Below are 27084 nucleotides of genomic sequence, written 5' to 3'. Positions count from 1 at the left end.
AAAGAGCTTCTGCACAGCAAAAGAAACTACCATCAGAGTGAACAGGCAACCTACAGAATGGGAGAAAATTTTTGCAATCTACTCATCTGACAAAGGGCTAATATCCAGAACCTACAAAGAACTCAAACAAATTTACAAGAATTTTAATTAATTTTATGATTTATTATTCTCTGGTTACAGTGAAATTAAGCTAAAATCAATTTTTAAAATTAAAATTTCAGTAACAAACCTCTCAATAACCCATGGTCAAAGAAGAAATATCGACATGAACTAGAAAATATTTATCAACTAAATGATTCTGAAAATATGACATACTAGAACTTGTGGGATGAGGCTGAGGCTCTGCTCAGAGAGAATTACAGACTTATATGCTGTTTTAGAAAACATGAGAAGCTAAAAATCAATGATCTATGTCTTCATTTATGAAGTTAGGAAAAGAGTGGCAAATTAAACTCAACAAGTAGAAGAAAAAAAATAAGGATATTATTCCAGAGTAATGAAGCAAAAACGAACATGCCATAGAGAAAATACACAAAGCCATAATTTGGGTACTTGAACAGATGACTAATCTGACTTAAAATCAAAGAGTTAAGGGAAAAATTATCACTATTCTGACTAAAAAAAAGATATAACCTAAAATTCTTAACAATCTTATGCTAATATATTTGATAATGTGTATCAAATGTACACTTTTTTTGAAAGCTTATTTTTCCATAACTGACATAAGAAAATATTTTTAAAATCTTGAGAGTACTTTTCAATGAAGGCAATTAATCAGTATCAAAGATATTTCCACAAAACATTCCAGACTCAATTGGCATCATTGATGGATTATCCAAATGTTATGAAATATTACCAATGACATGCAGATTCTTCCAGATAACAGAAAAAGTAGGACTACTTCCTAGTTTGTTCTATGATACCAACATCTCCTTGACAGTAAAAATGACATGGACATAACAAGAAAAAAAATTATAATCCAATCTTTCATCATGAACATAGAGGTTAAAGAAAAATACAACACTTTTTTTTTTTTTTTTATCATGTTGGGTTGATTCCAGAAGTATGAGACTGATTTCACAATCAAAGATCAATTGTAGTTCATCATACTAACAGAATAAAAGGGAATATAAAAATTCATTTTAACGTGTGCATGAAATGTAGTTGATACAATTCATCATGATTTCCTGGTAAAAACTGTTAGCCAACTAGAAATAGAAGATAACTTCCCTAATTTAATATAGAGTTTACACACACACACACACACACACACACACACAATCCTATGATAAACAATAATATCAAAATATTGACAGGTTTCTCATGTAATGAGATAAAGATACCTACCATCATGATTGCTCTTCAATATTATTCTCAAGGTGCTATCCTATGAATAAGCAAGGAAAGAAATGTGTACATATTGGAAGATCATAAATAAAACTCATTTTTTGCAAGAGACATTGCTGGACACATACACTGATTTAAAAACCTAGAGTAAGCTTAAAATTTATAAGCGATTTTAGAAGATCATAAGTACATCAATAAATAGATCAGGAATAAACAATTAGGAAATATGTCCAAAATGGTGTCATTTACAGTATTTATCAGTATTATTTATGATATAATATTTGCAGCATATATTTAATTACATGTAAATTGAAATGTGCGTTTGTGTGTGTGTGTGTCCATGCACATACATACATATACTTGATCACTTAACATATGTTCACAGGGACGTTTCAGGGCAGTTAGAAATAAGAGTCTCTTCAACAAATCCTGTGGGATTACTTGATATTCATATGGGAATGAGTGAATCTTTTTCACTACCAAATACCATACCAAAAAATTCAATTCCAGAGGTAGTAAAGTCTAAATGTGAAGAGTCAAACCAATATAAAAGTCCCTTAAAAGGAAACACAGAAGGATGTCTTTATGGCCAAAGAAGAGGCAAAGATTTTTTTCAACAAGACAGAAAAAGCAGAAATCATCATGATTATTTGGTCTTTTTTGGGATCTTACTGATCAACTAGTCCCATGGCTTCCCCACAAATGAGGAAATTAGAGCCAGAGAACATAAATTCTTGTCACAGGACCAACACCTTCAGAAAGCTAAAGATCTAGGACCTGTTTCTCCAGTTTTCTAAATTCATTTTTAGAAGGCATTAAACAATAGGACTTAATTGGATGTCTAGCCCTTTTGCCTTCTGTTGAGACTTTGTATGTCCCAGGAATTGTTCTTAACCATTTTACACATATTGATGCATTTAATCCTCATAACTCTATGAGGTGGGACCTATTCTTATATCTACATTTTACAGGGAAGACAATAGCAGCTGTTTCTTTAGTAACTTGTCCAAAGTTCCACACGTCCTAAGTGAAGAGCTAGGATTCTAACACAGGAGTTGTGAGTCCTGAGCCTTAACTCAAAACCACCACCTTTCACAAACATTGCAAGCTCTATTTCAATTCTGTGTTTTGGTTTCAATTAAAATTACTTAAGAATTGCAGTCTCTAAAGATTTTCTTCATGATTATACTCAATTTGTTTGCCACCTATTTTAGATTAACAGTTAAATTCAAATCTACATTTCCTAACAGGCCTCCAAAAAACCTTATAATACTTTTTATTTAAAATTCCAGTAGCACTTGACGTGTGTTACAAAATACCTTATCTTGAGTTTCCCACTTCCTATTGTGTATTGCTTCATAGGTGAACATTTTACTTTACAACTGGCCCATAAGCCTTTCTTAAATAAATTTACAATACTTCATCCTTTTATGGTATTTGATCTGTATTACATCATGCTTTATCTTGTATTTACCATCTTCATCTGCATGTTATCTTACGTATACATATTTTACTCTACACTTAGAATATTTTCCAAGAGTAGTAATCTATTTTGTTTTATTATTTTACTTTATATTTTATTTCATTTTGGTGGGTTTGGCACTATGTTTTTTTTTAATTTATTTATTATTATTATACTTTAAGTTGTAGGGTACATGTGCATAACGTGCAGGTTTGTTACATATGTATACTTGTGCCATGTTGGTGTGCTGCACCCATCAACTCGTCATTTACATCAGGTATAACTATGTTTTTATTCTCTTTTAGAATTTAATATGTGTTGGCAAGCATCTACAACAACACATGTAGTGTTGAAAGAATAAATATTTCTCATAGTAAAGCACTCTAAAATTAGTTCATAAATGACTTTCAGACATTTTATTCCCCACATTGAAGGACAACTTCAGACATTGATTTTTTTCTATTTTTTTTTATATATTATTTAGCTTTGTACTAGGGATTAAGTAACAAACAAGTTAGAACTAATAAGATCTTTAAATGTTGCTCAGAAGTTTCCAGTGATAGTTTTAATGAAAAAAATTATTTACAGTCTCCACCACTGCTTTCACTAATTTAGGTTCAGTGATTGAGTCAAATAACCAGTTTTAGAAATAGAAAGCAAATCCCCCGGGCTTTCTATCATCTGTGGGGCCATGTATCTCCCTGGCTGACAGACCGTTAGTTCTATAATTCACTCTATCGTGGAAGCTTGCTAATTAGCATTTGTTTACAGCATTTTAAGGAGCTCTGTTTAATTACTGAAAACTTTGAATGTCTGTTGTGCTTTATAACCCAGATAGTATTGTTTTTGCTACTTATTAATTTATGACAGTGAAGGATGAGGATGAAGACTTCTTAAACAATTACCAGATGTATATACACATACATACACACCTTGGAAGCAGAACTAAGGAAACTTACAGTAATTATGCACAATGTTGGAAGAAATTTCTGAGACTTTTGTTTTCACAAAAACCTACTCTCTTTAAGTACATTATAGAATTCACTTATTTGTAAAATGGGCTTAATTAAATCTACTATTTAGCTTCCTTGAAGGATGTTGGAAAGATAATTTTTAAAAAATGTAATGAAGTGTACCTTGATCTTCTTTGAGAAGGTTGATGAGGAAAAAATGACATATAAATAAAAAACATTATTAGTACAAGCCACTGATATGGGATGGCAATATGTTTCCATGAATCCCAGAAATGATGAAACAAAAGTGAATTGTACTGAATACCATTTCATAACTAAGTTTCATACTCCCACTCATTTGCACACCATTTAAGTCCCTCCACAGCCTTGTGAATAGAATTTTTTTTTTTTTTTTTTTTTGAGACAGGATTTCACTTTCACTGAGGCTGGAGTACAGTGGCATGATCACAGCTCACTGTAGCCCACTACCTCAACTTCCCGGGCGCAGGTGATTCTCCCACCTCAGCTTCCTGAATAACTAAGATCACAGGTGCATGCCACCAAGCCCAGCTAATTTTTGTATTTTTTGCAGAGATGAGGTTTCACCATGTTGCCCAAGCAGGTCTGAAACTGCTGGGCTCAAGCGATCTGTTTGCCTTGGCCTCCCAAAGTGATGAGATTATAGGTGTGAGCCACTGCACCCGGCCTGTGAATAGAGTTTTTAAAACAAATATAGTAGTCATCTCTACATAGCATTCTTCAATTGATGAAGTACTTCACATAATCTGTATAACATAAAATCTGTTAGGAAAGTTGGATGTTTAAAATATAGGAATGAGTTGAACATGTTGTAGGCAGAAAAAGAAAGCTAGCATGGTGAATAGTTTCAAAGGTTGTTAAGAAAAATTCCAAGATTTATATATTCAAATATTTTTGTACACTTATTGCAGCTAATATTTAAAGTAGCCGAAGGACTAACTTTTGATTTGTATCTTCAGGAGTGGAAGTTTTGTTAACCTATCAAGTTAAGAAATTATGATAACAGTATCTTCTTTAGACACTGAGGCAAAAGCTAAAAATTATCTTTTTTTCTCAGTCCAAATGGTAATAGAATTACATAATGGTGCCTTGCTAAAAGTGCTATTTATTACCTGCAGCATTCTTTAGATGTTTTCTACAGGATTTTTCATGACGTAGAAATCTCCATAAGGTTCATGTGCTTGTTTAGGGGTTCTGCGGTAGACTACTTTGTCAAAAATGATTATCCATACTCATTTCACCCCAGGCTCTTTGTCAATCTGTCCTTGCTAGATGCTCAGATACTCCATCTAATTTGAAGCTAGAGGCATATGCAGAAGAATAATACGTACCAAAATGAAACAGGATGGATGCTTGGTAAAACTAATGCATTTGTTAGAGACAACATCAACTAGGGATGCTGCGGTTCTGTCTTTGTCTTAACAAGTTTTTAGTGTTGTTGAATAATATATATTTGAAGATCATCCTGAGCCTCTGAGTAATCTTGGTACTCTGTATTTTTCACTTAACACTTCCATGATGCTTTCTTTTTCTTCATCATTTCTAGTGGCAATTAGACATGTTTGAATGGAGGGATCTAATGAAGAAAAATCACACCTCTAAAAGGCAGTGTATTAAAGATGTGAAGAGACAGAGGACTTTATAACAAACCGGTGATGTAAGTGGGTAAGCCATGGTCATGAATAAATTGAAATTGCCCTGAAATGTGCTTACTGAGTTTTATTTTCTGAGAAATTGGAAAAGATACATTCTTATTATAAATTATGAGTTACTGTCAAAATAACTCAGAGCATTGTTTTAATATAGTTTATCCTAAGACCATTAGAACATTTCTGAAAATTAATGGCATTTATTTTGGTATGATTACCCTAAAATACTAATGCTTAACTGGAGTGACTTTGCCTTCCAGGAGACATTTGTTAATATGGAGACAATTTTTGGCTGTCACTATTTGGAAGGGGTACTAGAGGTATCTTGCAGGTAGAAGTCAGGGATCCTACTAACATCCTACCATGTACAGGACAGGCCCCACAAACAAAGCAAAATCAGTGAGAGTAACCTTTCCACTCTCAAAAGTATTATTGTTTGGATGACAGAGCTTATGATCACTCTGCTGAAATGGAATAAATATCTGGAAGGAGAAATAGTAAAAATAATTAGGGTTAGAAAATGTGAGCCAACAATCTTGCACCACCATTTGTGTGATACAGACCAAGTTCGGTTCTCTGTGCTTTGGCTCCTAGCCAGCAGAATCGGCATAAATACTAATATTACTTCTTGGCATTGTTGTGAAAATCAAAGAAGATAATATGTGCATGAAAGAACTTTGACAATGATGAAGTGCCATGCAAATATACAGCTATTAATAAGCTATTAATAACAGAAAACTATGAAACGATGACATTTTAAGGAATGTGTAGGAAGTTTCTCATAAATAGAAATCTTTCTTCAAACCAATATATCATTCACTCTAACCTTTGAATAAAGTATGTATGTGTTAATATTTCATGCCTATTAAATATTGGATTATATTTACAAAAAACTGAAATCAGGCCTACGGAACAGCTACCTTTAGAATGTCTGTTGAAGGATTTCAAGATTAAATTCCTAGTCTCCTTAGCAAGCTGATCACAACTACTTTGTCTTCACTTAACAGCAACCCCAACTATATCGTCTAGCTTTCTGGGGAAGTTGCAATTGCCCCTTCTGCTTCCTTATTTTCCCTGTTCTCTTCTTATTCCTCCTCCTGCTTCTTTTTCTTCTTCCTGTGGTAGTCTTTTCAATGTGAGGGACCCCTTTAGACAAGTCCATCCATTCCTTCAACTAACCATCTATCCAACCATTCATCCAGTACATCCTCACTGAGCATTTGCCATACACACACACACACACATATACATATATATAGTCCATGCCCTAAGAAACTTATAGCTTAGAGAGAGAAGGGATAGATATCAATTACAAAATAATAAATATAAAAATACAATTGAAAAGAAGACACTTGCTTGAAAGTATAGTAAAACACTTCAGCTAGCTTTGAGGGAGACAAGTAAGTTTCACTAAAGGATTGAAATTTCATTTGAGATCTGAAGAATGATTAGCCAGGTAAAGGGGATAAAGTGGGGACGTAGGGTGAGGTGGTGCAGAGCTTCATAGGGAAGAACATTCTGGGCAGTCAAGATAGCATGTGCAAAGGCCCTGTTGGGTGACAGAACACAAGTTGTTCAAAGAACTGAAAGAAGTCAATTTAGCTGGAGCTCTAAGCAAGGCTGAGGGGCCTATGATGTGAGTCTGCAGGTGACAAAGAAACAAACGAGGTAGAAACTTGTAGCCCACAGCAAAGGTTTCAGTCTTTTTTTCTGAGAACAATGAGAAATCCCTGAAAGTTTTAAAAGACAGTGACATGATTAGATTTGCATTTTGAAAAGATCACTCTGGATGCAAAACAGTTGAGGATAAAAAGATGTTTGAAATCCATTGCTCTCAGCGCATGCTTGACAGGAATTGTTACAAGTATTTGAATGTTCTCTTCTTTGTTCTTACTCATGAAATCTCTCCAACATCTTCCTCTCTACTAAGACAATTCCATTACTTCCTTCAGGATCTGGTTAAGTACATTCACCGTATTTACTTAAAAATTTACAATCTCTATTAATCATGTCCCCACTTTGAATTCTTTCTGCATTTGCAAGACACTTACAATGTGATAAAATTAATTTAATTCTCTGCTTTATATATTCTTTTCCCAAAGCAAACTTTGCTTCTTAAGGACAGGGGCCTGCATATGAGTTTCAGAACAAAAATGATTGCTCTAGATAAATTAATTATCAATGTTTGGCTCCTCCTACTATCAACAGCTGACTTGTCAAGTTCATAAATTGTATCTTTTACAAGCATTGTAAGAGTAAAATAATCTGAATACAAAGAAAGACATTGCAAATATGTATTTAGAGCATGTTTGTAATCAAGCCAATGTAATCAGTAGATACATAAAATTGGCACTGTCTAGTCTGAGTCTCTAACCTCTGTATAACATTTTGTGTGAAAGGACGCTTCGTGTGTGACTACTCATAAAAATTGTCTCTATTAAGCATTTAAAAAGTTTTTATCTTGCACATGTGTTTGAAGAAAAAAATTCTAATGACTACACTTAGATTGAAAAATGCAATAAATATTTCCAATATTAAGAAACTTAGAATTCAAACTCAATTAAATATTAAGAGGATATCTTAAATTTTACTTGCTTATATTAAAATTGTATTAAAATCAATTAAATAACCAAACATAGACAGACAGTTTTATGAGGATGTTTACATTATAGGAATTGTGATTTAAAAAATTCTGAATAATTTCATAGATAGATTCTGACTTTTTAAGACTCCCTAAGTAATATGAGTCAAAATGCAATCTTTTCTTGTTTTTCCACAGAGGGTTTAGCAGTGTTCTATTATATATCAAAGACAGGAAGTTAAGAATAAAAATGGATACTCTCTATCATGGTGCAAAAAATGTGCCAAACAACTGGAAATGTATAAGAAAATCAATTAAATTATGGCCAAGTTACCTATAGTCTTCATAAAACTTTAAGAACTCGCATTAGGATGTTTAATTTTTTCTGGTACTACTGATGTTTAATTTTTAATCTCTAAATTATATATAAACATTTTAAACATGTAGTAAATAAAACACTGTTCCTTTTCAGAAAATGATATACAAATATGCATTATTTGAGATCAAATAAGGTAATACAGGTAAAGTACTAATCCAGTGCACGATCTAATCAATATTAATTTCCTTCTCCCTCTTAAGAAAAAGAAGAATGCTTAGATCGGTTGTTGTACCTGATACTAATAACAATTTCATGTAATAATGGCCTAGTATTTCATCCATAAAAAACATGCTTCATATTAAGAACTTGCTGGGGTTTGTTGGGGGGCAGATTAGAAAGGGCTTATTTGGGAATCAAAAAACTCAAGAAGCAAGTGATTAATATGCTTGAACCGAAGTTTTGCTCAAATCATCAAAAACAAAGTTATAATACTTAAAGCTAGAAATGTATACACATTCTAGAAGCTAAGGGTCTTCTTCAGGACACGATGGAGGAACTAACTTCTATAGGGAACAATTGGAAGATACACCTTTGCCTGAGTTTCTGGCAACACAGGTAAAACAAACAAACAAACAAACAAACAAACAAAAACGGTGGATATGATCAAGCGTTTGACCTAAAAAACAAAATTGTTGGATAAATTGTAACGTACTTGCTTTGTATGAAAAGTCATTCAGCTTAGACAGACGCAGTGAAAGACGAGATTTGAACTAAAGTCTAAGACTTGGTTTCAGGCACAAAGTGTGATTACAGATGATTAGGATATATGCTCTAAAGATTTACCTGAGGACAAAACTAAGAGAGGATCTAAGAGGAATGACTGAGAATGAGAAATGGTATCTTAGAAGAGGCACAATTTAACTTTGTGCCTCTCAGAACAAAGCAATTTGGTATCATTTTTTTCCTTGGGTTTCTGCAGGTAAGGCACTACATTTTTAGTGTGGTATTGACCTTTGTTCATTGCATTCTTCTCAAAAAGACAGCAATCAACTAAGTAGTGATAGGAAACAGAACTCCAGAAAATTAGCTGTAGCTCATTAAAAAGTGAATCAGGCTTTTAATTGATCTTAAACTGATAGTTAATTTTTTCAAACAACAAAATAATTAAAAAATAATTTAAAAAATAATTTAAAACAATAATTAAATGTATTTCCTCAAGTATGTTAGGTTCATAACAATCAGGATACAGACAGTAAATAGAGCTTGCCCTGAAATCTGCTGGGATATGGCCCTGAATTAAGACTTTCAACTTAAAAAGAAAAACAAAAATGTCAGAAAATTCCTCTATCAAAGTAAGCAAGCAGAATGGAGGCATTAAGGAAAACAAAAAGACAAGTGGAAAATACACCAATGTCTGTTGGAAAGCACTTCCTTTATTTCCTTTCTTTAAAATATAGAAAGTTGGATGGGACCAATGTAAATAAAAATTATATTCCTATCTGATAGTGATTTTTTGTAGTTAAATATCAGGCACTTACGCAAAACATCTTTTGCTTTTTTCCCTCAAGACTATTACCTCTGACGTCTCCCACATTTTAATGAATTCCATACCTTCCCAAATAGTTTTAATTGTGTTATATCATTTGATAATATTCACAATATTCTTAACACTCTTCTAGCTTGACTTCTCTATACTTTTCACTTGCTTCTTTTGTATGCTTCTTCAGCTTTATGTTTGTGGTCATGACACAGGTAAGATTATAAATTAAACTATGTAATCTAGATGCTGATAGGTGCCATGAAAAAAATTAACACAGAGTAATGGAATAGACAGTGAAAGAAGGAGAAAGGTGACTATTCTATTTTAGATAGGCTAGTCAGTAACAGCCTCTCATTGCAGGTAAATTTTGAGCACAGCACACTCAATAAAGTAGGGAACAAATAATTAGCAAAGACCTGTTGTCTGAACAGAGGGAATAGCAAATACAAAGCCTCTGAAGTAGGAACAATCTTGGAATGTCTGAGGCATTATCAAGGCAGCCAGCATAACTAGAGTGGTTCAAGAAGGGAGAGAGAATAAGGAGATAGAATTGAAGATGTGGCAGTGTAGGGCATTGTAGGTATGGTATAGAATGTGAATCTTATTCTGTATGAGAAAGGCATTAGAGGTTTAAAAGCAGGTTAAGAACATAATCTGATCTATGTTTTTAAAAGACACTCTGGCAAGACTAAAAAGAAGTGGACCAACAAGGGAGTTATTTCAGTGCTCCTGAGATACAATCGTGGCCTGTATGAGATGGCCTTCAGCACACATTTAAAAGGAGATTGGGTTTGGAATATATTTGAGATATATTGACAAGTGAACTTGATGATCGAGGAAGTTAAGAATCAAAGTTGTTGTAGTTTTTTTTTTTTTAAAAAAAAACTGGATAAAATAGGGGTTCCCTTTATTGTGATGAGGAAGCTTGGGAGTGGAGAAGGCTGAGGGTGTGGAAAATCATGGGTTTTGTTCTGGCCATATGAAACTGAAATGCCTTTTGAGTATCCATGAGAAGATGCTGTACAATGAGTTTGATACATGAATCTAGAGAGAACAGGAAATATAAATTGAGGAATCATTACTATATTAACTGTATTTTTTTCCTAAGGTAGAGAAACATCTAAATAATTATCTGATTTTTATTTTTATCTACACATTAATTATAAAATATTTTTTCCAAGTTTTAAATTTTATTTCAGACTGCACTGTTTTCCTTTCTGTGAAAAAACTACATTGTTTCTTGAATGTTAGAAAGAAATCTGATTATTATGCATGATTATATAGGCATAATATACAAAATCTTTAAGGATTTTTAAAATGTGAATTATATTCCTTTCCCAGTTCTAAAAATTTACTTTCTTTTGCTATTTTCTATCCCTTCTCCTCCAAAACACAGGAAATGAGGAAAATGCATCAGGCTCTCAAATCAAATGCCGTAAGTATAACAAGCGAAGTTATTTTTTTGCATAGGATAGTGTTTCCTGGAAGACAGACGCTATCTCAAGTCAAATAAAGTTAAATCTGATGCATATTTATTATTTGCCTGGCTGTGTTAGGATTGGTGGAGGTAATAAGTATTGCAAAGTTGCCTTGATCTCAAATTTATAAATTTATAGAGAAAATAAGATACCTATATATAAAACAATATAAGGATGAAAAAATATGAATTATAAATATAAAATCACTCTAATTGGTTAAAGAAGAGGTAGAAACAAAAGTGGTTTTGGGTTTTGAGAAATAAAACAATTTCCAGATGTATGAACAATAACATGAGATCTATGTCTGAGCATGACTTACCAAGTGGTTGGCCGGCGATGACTCTGGCATTTTCTCCAGCCACTGCAGCTCTTGCATGTCGCTCACTCATGTACTGTACAAATGCATAACCTTTGTGAACGGAGCATCCAACTATTTTTCCATACTTTGAAAAAATGGCTTCAATGTCAACTTTCTTGACAATTGCCGTATTTAGATTGCCAATGAAAACACGGGAGTTGATGGACTTGGGGTCATTCTTATTGGTGACATTGCTGGTCTGTGTTTTGCCAGTCATGATTGGCTCTCCTTGCTTTAATCCTTAAACAAACAAACAAAACAAATAATCAAAAGCTAAATCATTAGATTGAATGGGTATCACTGGCTTTTTAACAGTTTTTCAATATTACACTCAGGAAAACTCCAATCCCTAAGTATTAATGATTTTCTTGAGAAGAAAATTAATATATTTAGTAATATAAAAGGTAAATATTGCATTGCTAAATACAGTAGAAAAAACTTATAATGACAACATACAGTTATAAAAATTCTTGATTTGTTAATGACTGAACATTTTGCAGTTGTTTTTATATTTAAGTCTATCTATTTTGCAAAAGGAAGTTTGAGGAAAATCTGCCTTATTCTATCAACAGCAACCAAAAGTCCAATATGGCTAAGGTCTGATGATAGATGTATTACAGAAATGTAACCTCCATCTTCTGTTTGAGTACATGCATTTTTATTTTTTATATTTCTATGATAGGTAGACATATTGTCTATTTCAATATCAGAACCCTTCTGTCAGAAACAACAGTTTTCTCCATTAAAGGCTGTGGAAAAGAAAAAATGGTATTAGAAATTTAATTTGAAAATTTAACATAAGAAAACCATAATTTTAAAAATAAGCAACTTAGCCAGAATACTATATATGCTATTTATTTGAACCAATAGCACATGTCAGTTTCATAAAAACACAAAACAAAACATATGAGCCAATGTTTATCAATGATCAGCAAATTAGGAGATTAGGTAACTGTTGAAATGTTATTCTTAACTTCACTTTCTAATTCACTTAACTAAGGGCTCCTATGTTGCCTAAAGATTGCTAGTATTTTTCAAAATCATTTTGTGAGCTTGGTAGAATATTTGTGTCTAATTAAATTCAACAAAACTTTTATTTCTAAGTATTCCAGCACATACAGATTTTTAAGGCCTTGAAAATTCTTTCCTTTCTTCCTTCCTTCCTTCCTTCCTTCCTTCCTTCCTTCCTTCCTTCCTTCCTTCCTTCCCTCCCTCCCTCCTTCCTTCCTTCTTTCCTTCCTTCCTTCCTCAACATTTGCTAACAACCTATTTTTTGTCATGCATCATTTACAGTACCTATTATAGACAACATTAAGGCTAAACTAAAATTTCAACACGGTTACAGTCTCTGAATTGATGATCATTGTTGAACATTAGCTAATTGATACCGTTTGTCAGTGACAACTATATTTTTATATGAAGGCTCTCTTAAAATATTACAGCTATAAAAATAAGTGCATCTGATTTTAAGAATCATTTAAAATGATATTTCTAAATTAAACATTAAGGCGGTGGAAGTCTTTAAGGCATGTAAATTGGATATGCTTGAAAATGTACTTATGCATTTAAACCAGGTACTCTTGAAATCAAGAGCAACAAAGTAACATAAAATGTTTCAAATTAAGTTGTTCAATGTTACCTCTGGGATTTTTAAAGCTTTACTTCATATTGGACAGCCAACATTAGAAATATCTCCTTATAATGAAGATCAGTTTCACAAACAAAACATTCAGTTATTTACATAAAAATTAAGAGTAAAACATTATTAGAAACAAAGATTATAACACTGCCTTGTATTGATTCAGATTAGCTACATTTAAGTGGTACCTGTATGAATTATTCAAAGTAGAGTTGAAAAAAGGAAAGTTGATATTTTTTTTATCTTGAAATTTGAGCTATTGCATATCTCAAGACAAATGCTCTGAGAATTAATTGAAACAAGAAAAATCAAGGTAGGTAATCTAGAGTCAGTTTCCTTTCTTACCATTCCAGGTCAACATCAGTAATACAATCCATAGAAAGCATACTATTTTGTTTGTGCTCTCAAGTGACACATACTTTTAGAAACACCATAGAGTTATTTTTAAGGGTAAACAATTCTTATGGTTGACATTTTATTTCCTGGACAGATATACATTGGTTAAAATGCAAATATAAGAATTTCTAGAATAGATCAGACCTGTGGTTTACAGAGCCCGGTGGTCTGCCATTGATAGTAACCCTTGGTTAAATTTAATTTGAAGGTACAGTTGTACTCTGAATGCTCACTGTGAACGTCAACATGCTATCTTGGACTCTGCTCTGTTCTTTTAGTCTGTGTGGATGACACTCATACCTGTACCTCCAAACTTACAACTGTGTAATTCTAATTAATAACTCTTACCTGCCTTAAAATCTATACATATCTATGTATCTAATTTTTTCCACAACCACTGACTTGCTAGTTTCTATCAGTGTTTATAATTGTATATAAGTGTTTATCATTTTAAATGAGTCTATCCAGGTTTATAAGTTTTGTTGTAGTATTGCATTCTGTCATTTCAACATTCTCTAAAAGTTAGGCCTCAATTCATAGTTTAATATCTTTTCTATTACAGAAACTTTTAAATCAGTTGAAGAAAGACTTCCACTTTCAGCGATGATGGAGTAACAGTGACTAAATTAACCCTCCTGGTTCAAAGAAATACAGGGAAACACAGAAGAAGCAACTGTTTTTCAGACATTAAATACAGGCAGTACAGAGCCATTACATCTGAGAAAGAACAGACAAACAAGTAAAACATAGGATAACCAAGCTTTCTGCCTGGAAAATATATTTCAGGTTTAGAGCAGTGTCCGTGGGGTAGGGAGGATATCACAAACTGAGAAAGTGACCCTACTGAGTTGAGGAGATACAGATCAGAGTTCAGAATATCTGGGGCAGTTGGAATTTGTGTGACAGGTTTCTTGAGACAAAAGAGCTACGCAGAAAAATAACTCTAGAAATCTGCTTTAAAATCCTTTGAACCTATGCTGATTTCTAAGTCATATATGCAAAGGGTACAGTTTCCTGAGGCTGGGCAAAAGTTATTGCAAATTTGTGAACTGAATGATTCCAAGAACTGCAAAAGGCCAAGAATCATTCACGTTCCTACCAGCAGCAGTGGAGAGGCCAAATTGACTACCTGGAGAATTAAATTTAGGCATCAGAAGGGTGGGCCTTAGTAATGGGGATTAAAGATTCCAACAGGTAAAGATATTCTGTGACCACGCTAGCAAAAGCTGAAAACAAGGCTTAAGATAATCAAACTAAAGCAGAAACAAGTCAAATGTCTATCAAAGAAAAGTATAACACTTCTTTAAAATCAATAATAGGGCCAGGTGTGGTAGATCATGCCTGTAATCCCTGCACTTTGGGAGGCTGAAGTGGGCGGATGGCTTGAGGTCAGGAGTCTGAGACCAGCCTGGCCAACATGATAAAACCCCATCTCTACTAAAATACAAAAAAACCCAAAAAACAAACAAACAAACAAAAAAAAAACAGCCAAGTATGGTGGCACACATCTGTAAATCCCAACTACTTGGAAAGCTGAGGCAGAAGAATCACTTGAAGTTGGGAGTCAGAGGTTGCAGTGAGCAGAAAGCACCACACTGCACTCCAGTAACAAAGTGAAGCTCCATCTCGCAAAAAAAAAAAAAAAAAAAAAAGGAAAAAAATAGAACTCAGACATTCAATCACATAAAATACACTATTTTCACCATCATGCAAAACCTCCTACAGATCTTAAGAATTAAAATATGACCCATGACCAGAAGAGACATTAAAGATTTTAAGAATGAATCAAATGGGACTTTTAAAGATAAAAACTATAATATCTAACAATTTTTTTAAAAATCACTGAATGGTGATGAAACTTCAGAAGAACAAATTTGTGAATTAGAAGTTGTAGAAATAAAGAATATGTAAAATGTAGTATAGAGATAAAACACTGAAAAAATATACAGAGCCTCAGTGAGTTAATATTGAACTCTGTCAAGCTGTTAAACACATAAATCTGGAGTCCCAGAGGGGCTGGTAGAAAAATATTCAAGAAAATTAATGGCCAAAATATTCCACATTTGATAAAAATGATAATCCCACAGATACAATAATTTCAATGAACCTCAAGCAGAATAAATATGTATAAAACCACACCAGACACATCATAATAAAATTACTGAAAACCGGTGATAAAAAGAAAAATTAGAGAGCTGTCAGGCATTGGAAAAAATACCTACATTTTGACACAAAAATGGTTTATAACAGTCAAAAAAATGTTACAACTATAAAACAAATGACAAGGGAAAATGAATTTTTTAGTGCAAACAAACTGTCTCTTTGTTTTTAATTTAGAAGTCTGGATGGAGCTCATGTAAAGTGTCTATCTATGAAAGCTGCTGTAAAATAAAAGATAAACTGTAAACTACTGTTGCTGTTGTTCCAAAGAATTTTCTATGAAGGTGGAAACATTCCATATCTACAGTATCCAAAAAGTTAGTCAATAACCACATGTGACTTTTGAACCCTTGAAATCTGGCTAGTATGATTAAGAAACTGTATTTTTAATTTCACTTAGTTAAAATTGAGGCCACATTTTAATGAATTGCTTTACCCCAAAAGGCTAACAGGGCTCTTGCCTTGGAAACATACAGGATAAAAGTAAATCAGAAATATATCTAGCTATTTATGTTTCATTCAAACCTAGAGAATGGCTATGTTTTTGGTCCTGAAAACTTAGGAAAGATATGATAATGTAGCTGTATTTCAGCAGAATAAAAAGTTCAAGTATCTGTCATATGATAACTAATTTAAAAGATTAAGGGTTTTCATTCTGGAAATATCAGATTGAGGTGGTAAGTGCTCTGTAACATTATAAAGAATGTTATCAGAATAAATAAAGTCTTTTAATTTGTATTTGAGAGATTTTTACCTTTGAATCCATATATGATACATTTATTATAAATTAAAGGCAGCTCAAAAATGTGCTTTAGATAAAATGTTTTTTTTGGAGCAGACAAAATCACTAGCCAATAAACTCTACCATTCTGCTGATTTAGTGGTCTTGAATTTCCGTCTAAATTACAGAGTCACTAAGACACTTACACTGATCAAAAAAATAAAAACAACAGACAAAAACAACAACAACAACCCAGTAATATGGATTGTCCCTGTGTCCCCACCCAAATCTCAACTTGAATTGTAATAATCCCTATGTATTGTGGGAGGGACCCAGTGGGAGGTAATTGAATCATGGGAGTGGGTTTTTTTCCCATGCTGTTCTCATGAGAGTGAATAAGTCTCATGAGAGCTGATGGTTTTATAAAGGTAAGTTCCTCTGCACATGCCCTCTTGCCTTCTGCCATATAAGACATACATTTGCTCTTCCTTTGCCTTCCGCCATGATTGTGAGGCCTCCGCAGCCATGTGGAACTGTGAGTCCGTTAAACCTCTTTCCTTTATCAATTCCAGTCTTAGGTATGTCTTTATTAGCAGTATGAGAATGGACTAACACAGTAAATTGGTGCTGGGAGTGGCATGCTGCTGTAAAGATAACCAAAATGGGGAGGCATCTTTGGCATTTTGCCTGCCACCATGTAAGATGTACCTTTGCTCCTCATTAGCCTTCTGTCAAGATTGTGAGGCCTCCCCATTCATGTGTAACTGTGCATCTATTGAACTTCTTTCTTTTATAAATTACCCAGTCTGCCATCCTGGTTAACATGGTGAAACCCCATCTCTACTGAAAATACAAAAAATTAGCCGGGCATGGTGGTGGGCACCTGTAGTCCCAGCTACTCAGGAGACTGAGGCAGGAGAATGGCATGAACCCAGGAGGCAGAGCTTGCAGTGAGCCAAGATCACACCACTGTGCTCCCGCCTGGGTGAAAGAGTGAGAATCCATGTCAAAAAAAAAATATATATATATATATATACATATATCCCAGTCTCAGGTATGTCTATTAGCAGCATGAGAATGGACTAATACATCAGGTATTTACAAGAGTCTGCCAACAATATTAATATATACAATATTCAAAAACCAAGGAAAGGATGAAAGAGAGGCAGAAATGATTAAGAAAGAATGGATCATACACTAAAAGTTATTTGCTGAAGTCTAGAGCTATTACTCAAGTAAGTACTATAATACAATACAAACCATGGAAAATGCTGCAATAAATACAAACTAAAGTTGTCACTTTTGGAAAAGAGAGAAAGTGATCATACCTAGTTGAAAATATCAGAGAAAACCTCTTAAAGTAAGTGGTATTTGAATTAAACAATACTATAAAAATTCAACAGGCATACAGTAAATATCTCAGCATGCACAAGAAGACAGTTGTTTTCCAAATATTTTAAACTCATCCCCGGAACTTTTTTCATTAAACAGGTTAGTATAAAATTGTTCATATTCAGAATTAGAATAAAGGAAAAAGTGAACTGAAATAAACTAACAAATTTAAGCATCTCTTCCCGGACAAAATAAAGAATACCAAGAAAATTCTGAATTCATTCTTCAAAAACCACCCATGATTTAGAATATGTAACTTATATCCACCAGAGCAGTGACAATTCTTCAATAGATCTTTAAAAAAAACTATTTCTTACAAGTTAAGATACTATTTATAAAACAATTTTGTGGAAAATTTTCTGATTTTTCCTTTCGCCGTGAAGAAGTTATCATAGTATATTTAGTGATGTCTATGTCATTTATGTAGTTAAATATCACAATTATGTTGAAGATTCCATTATTTAAGCCTCAAACTGCTTTCTGAAATAAATCAACATATTGATTTATAAAAGTAAAGATTCATTGAATATGTAAATAAGATGATATATACATTTAATGAAAAAAGAATATAATCCCAACCTGAAGATGTTTACAATTTATATCTTGTTGTTTTTATCTCTAGTATCTAGAGAAAAGCTATAAACTAGAAAAAAGTTAACATAATCTACATACCAAGTATCATTATTACATGAATGCTTATTTAATTATGCTGTTAAATATTTACATTGGCTGTAGCCTAAATAGTTGCATAGTAATAAGGCTAAGCCTTCACTTTCTTTGTATGCTTGATAGGCATTTAGCTTGTTTCCATTATTCTCAGGTCACAAAAATATCTGAGATGAACACTGACACATTTAATAAGCATAAATTTCCAGTAGAGTATTGACATTCCTGGGTCAAACAAAACGGATGATGTTAGTTATCAATCCCCAACTACTTTCCAGAAAAGTCACACACTTTTCTTCTCCCACTAGGACATAATATGGTGCCTGTTTTTGCATACTCAAAGCGGTTTTGATAACTGCCAGCTCTTCCCTAAGTAACTCCACTCAAAACTGTTTTCTGATTCATTAAGTTAAATGGAAGAATGAATAGGCCATAAGCCAAATAAAAGGATACCCTGATCTATAATAGTAATGAAGTTCAAGAGTTTAGCAAGGCTGCTGCTAATAATAGAAACATCATAATTCCCTTGTACTTAGGGAAAATGGAATTAGCATTGGAGCTTCCCAGATCTTACTAGAGAAAGTCATTATTATTGAAAAATATTCAAAAAATTATTCTGTTTTCCTTTGTTAAATCTTCAGATTATATCTTAACATATTGGTGTTATAATAATAAGTGCTCAATGATTACTTAAAAATCTAAAGTTGATTATAAATTTAAAATTCTATATATAAGCTCTTGATCTTTCTGCAGTTTTTCTATCTTTGTATTTCAATTCAATTACTACAACTCTGGATAACAGTCACAGTGGAAGTGAAATGTCCTACTCAAAGTCTTTGAAAACTAATTACATTCACATAAATTTTTCTTTCCAATTTTTTAAAAACTATGCTCCTTAGACACCGAGTATAGTATTTTGTCAATAGCACCAGGAATCTAGAAATTCAGTTTCCATTTTCCTTTCTATCTAGCATTTTGTGTATAAAGAATTAAAGATATAAAATATTTTATTAAGAACCCACTGAAAATAGAGGTCACATGATCAATGTCACAGTAAATTGATCAATGTGAGAGATTTTATAAAGAAAAATAGCTTAAAATACCACTAACTGGAATCTAGAAATATTTCAAAAATTAGGCAAATGATAGTATTTCATTCAACAGCTCATCAAAATTTAATAAAATTATTGTAACAACATAAAATTGAAATTACTGTAGAATAATGGGAATGCATTAATTTTTGTTAGAGCAAATAATGTTAGCTAAAATATCTTAATAGCAGAGACTAGGTTTGAATAGAACAATTAGGTGATAAGAAATAAGTGTTTTCATTTGGAGATTGAGATTAATTGGAAAGCAAAAATAATATATAATTGTAGATAATACAACAACTATAGTTATAAACAGTTAATAATTTCTTATTGGTTATTTTAACTACAAAATTGGAAATCAATGGATATTGGTAAGTCAACATTTAAAACTTAGTTGAGATTTGGAATATTAATAAACTTCCATGTTAAACAATAATTGTTAAATATAAATTAAATGACTGACATTTTGTAAATAAAGAGTAATAATAAGTGGTAAACTATCTCTTGGGGAACATTTAATGAAGTGCTGAAGATTCAAATGTAATTTGGCAGAGGGTTATAGTCTATAAGGAACCAACACCTTGGTTCATAAGGGGGTTAAACACATTCATGCAGATGAAAGAACACAACTGGCTGGGTCAGGCCACAAATAGAGAATAAATAACCAGTGGAACAAATAACCAGTGGAACTCCTTTCTCTGTTGATGTATTAGTCTGCTCGGATTACCATTTTAAAAATGCCATACTGAGTAGCTTAAATAACAGAAGTTTATTTCTCATAGTTTTTGAGGCTGGGAAGTCCCAGATCAAGCTGATCACCAATTTGGGTTCTGGTGAGAGCTCTCTTTCTGACTTGCAGATAACTGCCATATCACTGTGTCTGACATGTAAGAGAGAAAGAGCTCTGGCCTCTCTTCTACTTCTTATAAGGGCACAATTCCTATTATGGGATCTTCATGCTCATGACCTCATCTAAACCAAATTACCTACCAATGTCCCCACCTTCAAATGTCATCACATTGGGGGTTAGGGCCTAAATATATGAATTTTGAGAAGACATATTTCAGTCCACAGCAATTCATATTACCCAATAGTAAGAACCCACTTTTTGTTTTGAAGTTTTGGGGAAATGGAATAAGCTCCCTCTGAGCCATAAGAGGTGTGTGATTGTTGCTAATTATTCTGTGAGGGCTCATGTAAACCAGTGGTCCCCAACCTGTTTGGCAACAGGGACTGATTTCATGGAAGACAATTTTTTCATAGGATGCAGGTGGTGGGACAGGGGTGAGAGATGGTGAGGTGGTTTCAGGATGAAACCGTTCCACCTGAGATCATCAAGCATTAGTTAGATTCTTGTAAGGTGCAGGCAACGTAGATCCCTCAAATGCACAGTTCACAACAGGGTTCACACCCCTATGAGGATCTAATGCCACCATTGAGCTGACAGGAGGCAGAATTCAGGCAGTAATGGTGGCTCACCAGCCGCTCACCTCCTTCAATGTGGCCCTGTTCTTAACAGGTGACAGACTGATACCTGTCTGCAGCCCAGGGATTGGGGACCCCTATCTAAAAAATGTCTATGTATCCAATCACTAAGATCACATAAAACATTCTGATGGAATTTTTACAAAGAAGAAAAGTTAAATGTCAATTTTAAAAACAAAAAAAGACTTAAAGAAATTAGATCACACGGTGGTATCACTAAGAAGTATTCACTTCAAGAGGCTATCCTAAAGTACATTCATATTCTCTGGAATGTGACCAAATTTAGCACATGTGATAACCTGAAAAGCATTTTCCTCTGAAAAACAAAGCTTAAAGTACACATATTGTCTAAATATACTGACCGCAATTATGCTTCCATGATAACTTTCCACTCACCAAGATGACCTAGTAAGAAGATAGTTTTGAATTATATAGAAAAGTCAAGTGAACAATAATTAGACTTTTTATTTTACTGGGGGAAATAGATCAAGCAAGGTCAGTACCCACTTGTGATGTAAGGATTTTGAGAAATGGAGCAATTAAGAAACAAGCTTCCTTTGGTGACTAGCGATGTTGTGATTGGTGCTATGTCTACACTATCAAGGATTGTGCACCAAGCACAGATGCAACCCTATGCCACTGATTGATATTTGAATCATACTTAGTAGAAGGCTGAGGACTATGGGACTCCATTACATTGTTTTGTGACTGGTAAGCAATATCCTGTAAAAAATCAAAACCCATTTGGAAAGATCCCTTCCTGGGCTGAGACTGGGAAGTCATACTAAAGTGGAGAAGAAGAAATCAGTGCCACTTTAATTCTTTACTCATATCATCCCTCTTGTTTTAGTGCCTGCTGTAGACATTGCTAAAAGGGGTTCCATTTAGGAGAGTTCTCATTTAAAAGACAGTCTATAAACCATTAAAACTATCTTTAAAATTATTCTGAAATGCTTAGTTTATATGTAATAAGCATAACACACTTAAGGTATATCTGCCATTGGTCTAAGTGATTATGAAATACTCATTCACTTACAGCATTGAGGAAAGGATTTCACTTCTTTTCTTTGTTTCCTCTGGGATCTGGAGTATTTTCAAATAGTGTTCTAAGTTACTTAGAGAAGATACCAATCCTACAGAACCCAAGGAGTCTACACTGAGAGACTTATTTACCACCAAACCGTTGAGGAGAATAGCTACAAACTGCTAAGACTTTGTGGTTTATATAATTTATATTAAGAGAGAGGATGGCAGTTTAAAAATATCTTGAGAATACCCAGAAACTGTTATAATTTTTCTTAAATTATAGATCCACAAATCTACAAACTCCAGCTAAATTTCCCTGAAACATGTAAAATAGAGTATATAACATATAATTAGAAGTCCCTGAGCAAGATGGCCGAATAGGAACAGCTCCAGCCTCCAACTCCCAGCGTGAGCGACACAGAAGACGAGTGATTTCTGCATTTTCAACAGAGGTAACGGGTTAATCTCACTGGAGAGTGCCGGACAATCGGTGCTGGTCAGTTGGTGCAGCCCAACCAGTGAGAGCTGAAGCAGGGCCAGGCATTGCCTCATCTGGGAAGTGCAAGGGGGAAAGGAATCCCTTTTCCCAGCCAAGGGAAACTGAGACACACAACACCTGGAAAATTGGGTAACTCCCACCCTAATACTGTGCTTTACTAAGGGTCTTAGCAAATGGCACACTAGGAGATTATATCCCACACCTGACCCAGAGGGTCCCACACCCATGGAGCCTGCCTCATTGCTAGCACAGCAGTCTGAGATCTAACTGCAAGGCAGCAGCGAGGCTGGGGGAGGGGCACCCGCCATTGTTGAGGCTTAAGTAGGTAAATAAAGCCACAGGGAAGCTCAAACTGGGTGGAGCCCACCACAGTTCAAGGAGGCCTGCCTGCCTGCCTCTGTAGACTCTACCTCTGGGGACAGGGCATAGCTAAACAAAAAGCAGCAGAAACCTCTGCAGATGTAAATGACCCTGTCTGACAGCTTTGAAGAGAGCAGTGGGTCTCCCAGCACGGAGGTTGAGATCTGAGAATGGACAGACTGCAAGCTTGAGTAACCCAACTGGGAGACATACCCCACTAGGTGCAGACCGACACCTCACACCTCACACATCTGGGCACACCTCTGAAACGAAGTTTCCAGAGCAAGAATCAGACAGTAACACTTGCTGTTCAGCAATATTCTATCTTCTGCAGCATCCACTGCTGATACCCAAGCAAACAGGGTCTGGAGTGGACCTCAAGCAAACTCCAACAGACCTGCAGCTGAGGGTCCTGACTGTTAGAAGGAAAACTAACAAACAGAAAGGACACCCACACCAAAACTCCATCAGTACGTCACCATCATCAAAGATCAAAGGCAGATAAAACCACAAAGATGGGGAAAAAGCAGGGTAGAAAAGCTGGAAATTCAAAAAATCAGAGCGCATCTCCCCCTCCAAAGGAATGCACCTTATCACCAGCAACGGATCAAAGCTGGATGGAGAATGACTTTGACGAGTTGAGAGAAGAAGGTTTTGGTCGATCGAACTTCTCAGAGCTAAAGGAGGAACTATGTACCAGCGCAAAGAAACTAAAAATCTTGAAAAAAGAATGGAAGAATGGATAACTAGAATAATCAATGCAGAGAAGGCCATAAATGAACTGATAGAGACAAAAATCATGGCACGAGAATTACGTGACAAATGCACAAGCTTCAGTAACTGACTCAATCAACTGGAAGAAAGAGTATCAATGATTGAAGCTCAAATGAATGAAATGAAGCAAGAAGTCTAGAGGAAAAAGAAATGAACAAAGCCTCCAAGAAATATGGGATTATATGAAAAGACCAAATCTACATCTGATTGGTGTGCCTGAAAGTGAGGGGGAAAATGGAACCAAGTTGGAAAACACTCTTCAGGATATCATCCAGGAGAACTTCCCAAACCTAGTAAGGGAGGCCAACATTCAAATTCAGGAAATACAGAGAACGCCACAAAGATACTCCTCGAGAAGAGCAACTCCAAGACACATAATTGTGAGATTCACCAAAGTTGAAATGAAGGAAAAAATGTTAAGGGCAGCCAGAGAGAAAGGTCGGGTTACCCACAAAGGGAAGCCCATCAGACTAACAGCAGATCTCTCAGCAGAAACTCTCCAAGCCAGAAGAGAGTGGGGGCCAATATTCAATATTCTTAAAGAAAAGAATTTTCAACACAGAATTTCATATTCAGCCAAACTAAGTTTCATAAGTGAAGGAGAAATAAAATCCTTTACAGACAAACAAATGCTTAGAGATTTTGTCACCTCTAGGCCTGCCTTACAAGAGACCTTGAAGGAAGCACTGTGGAAAGGAACAACGGTACCAGCCCTTGCAAAAACATGCCAAAATGTAAAGACCATCGATGCTAGGGAGAAACTGCATCACTAAGGAGCAAAATAACAAGCTAATGTCACAGTGACAGGATCAAGTTCACACATAACAATATTAACCTTAAATGTAAATGGACTAAATGGTCCAATTAAAAGACATAGACTGGCAAAATGGATAAAGAGTCAAGGCCCATTAGTTTGCTGTATTCAGGAGACCCATCACACATGCAGAGACACACATGGGCTCAAAATAAAGGGATGGAGGAAGATCTACCAAGCAAATGGAGAACAAAAAAAAGCAGGGGTTGCAATACTAGTGTCTGATAAAACAGACTTTAAATCATCAAAGATCAAAAGAGACAAAGAAGGCTATTACATAATGGTAAAGGGATGAATTCAACAGGAAGAGCTAACTATCCTAAATATATAGGTACCCAATACAGGAGGACCCAGATTCATAAAGAAAGTCCTTAGAGACTTACAAAGGGACTTAGACTCCCACACAATAATAATGGGAGACTTCAACACTCCACTGTCAACATCAGACAGATCAATGAGACAGAAAGTTAGCAAGGATATCCAGGAATTGAACTCAACTCTGCAACAAGTGGACCTAATAGACATCTACAGAACTCTCCACCCCAAATCAACAGAATATACACTCTTCTCAGCACCGCATAGCACTTATTCCAAAATTGACCACATAGTTGGAAGTAAAGCACTCCTCAGCAAATGTAAAACAACAGAAATTATAACAAACTCTCTCTCAGACCACAGTGCAATCAAACTAGAACTCAGGACTAAGAAACTCAATCGAAACCACTCAACTACATGGAAACTGAACAACCTGCTCCTGAATGACTACTGGGTACATAACGAAATGAAGGCAGAAATCAAGATGTTCTTTGAAATCAATGATAACAAAGATACCACATACCAGAATCTCTGGGACACATTTAAAGCAGTGTGTAGAGGGAAATTTATAGAACTAAATGCCCACAAGAGAAAGCTGGAAAGATCTAAAATTGATACCCTAACATCACAATTAAAAGAACTAGAGAAGCAAGAGCAAACACATTCAAAAGCTAGCAGAAGGCAAGAAATAACTAAGATCAGAGCAGAACTGAAGGAGATAGACACAAAATCCTTCCAAAAAATCAATGAATCCAGGAGCTGGTTTTTTGAAAAGATAAACAAAATTGATAGACCATAGCAAGATTAGGAAAGAAGAAAAGAGAGAAGAATCAAATAGATGCAATAAAAAATGATAAATGGGATATCACCACCGACCCCATATACAAATACAAACTACCATCAGAGAATACTATAAACACCTCTACGCAAATAAACTAGAAAACCTAGAAGAAATGGATAAATTCCTGGACACTTACACTCTCCCAAGACTAAACCAGGAAGAAGTTGAATCCCTGAATAGACCAATAGCAGGCTCTGAAATTGAGGCAATAATTAATAGCCTACCAACCAAAAAAAGTCCAGGATCACACGGATTCACAGCCGAATTCTACCAGAGGTACAAGGAGGAGATGGTACTATTCCTTCTGAAACTATTCCAATCAATAGAAAAAGAGGGAATCCTCCCTAACTCATTTTATGAGGCCAACATCATCCTGATACCAAAGCCTGGCAGAGACACAACAAAAAAAGAGAATTTTGGACCAATATCCCTGATGAACATCACTGCAAAAATCCTCAATAAAATACTGGCAAACCGGATTCAGCAGCACATCAAAAAGCTTATCCACCATGATCAAGTGGGCTTCATCCCTGGGATGCAAGGCTGGTTCAATATACACAAATCAATAAACATAATCCAGCATATAAACAGAACCAAAGAAAAAAAACCACATGATTATCTCAATAGATGCAGAAAAGACCTTTGACAAAATTCAATAGCCCTTCATGCTAAAAACTCTCAATAAATTCGGTATTGATGGAACATATCTCAAAATAATAAGAGCTATTTATGACAAACCCACAGCCAATATCATACTGAATGGGCAAAAACTAGAAGCATTCCCTTTGAAAACTGGCACAAGACGGGATGCCCTCTCTCACCACTCCTATTCAAGATAGTGTTGTAAGTTCTGGCTAGGGCAATCAGGCAAGAGAAAGAAATCAAGGGCATTCAGTTAGGAAAAGAAGAAGTCAAATTGTCCCTGTTTACAGATGACACGATTGTATATTTAGAAAACCCCATTTTCTCAGCCCAAAATCTCCTTAAGCTGATAAGTAACTTCAGGATAGTCTCAGGATACAAAATTAATGTGCAAAAATCACAAGCATTCTTATACACCAATAACAGACAAACAGAGAGCCAAATCATGAATGAACTTCATTCACATATGCTTCACAGAATAAAATACCTAGGAATCCAACTTACAAAGGATGTAAGGAACCTCTTCAAGGAGAACTA

General features: G+C 34.6%; 1 protein-coding gene across 21 annotated transcripts in view; it reads right to left on the bottom strand.

Annotated features, from left to right (window-relative positions):
• RALYL (RALY RNA binding protein like) overlaps positions 1-27084 on the bottom strand; it is a 757987-nt gene that overhangs the window by 397908 nt on the left and 332995 nt on the right. For 20 of the 21 annotated variants that reach the window (XM_025395091.1, XM_025395093.1, XM_025395085.1 and 17 more), the window contains one exon: positions 11688-11966. The exons of the other annotated variant lie outside the window; for it this stretch is intronic. In XM_025395091.1, coding sequence (XP_025250876.1) covers positions 11688-11943 — 256 coding nt within the window. In that variant the 5' untranslated portion in view covers positions 11944-11966. The remainder of the gene's footprint in view (positions 1-11687; positions 11967-27084) is intronic. 21 annotated transcript variants of the gene reach the window in all.

The sequence above is a fragment of the Theropithecus gelada genome, chromosome 8 (assembly GCF_003255815.1).
Source record: "Theropithecus gelada isolate Dixy chromosome 8, Tgel_1.0, whole genome shotgun sequence".
Lineage (NCBI taxonomy): Eukaryota > Metazoa > Chordata > Mammalia > Primates > Cercopithecidae > Theropithecus > Theropithecus gelada.
Note: the sequence above shows the minus strand (reverse complement) of the source record. Positions and strands in the feature narration are given on the sequence as shown.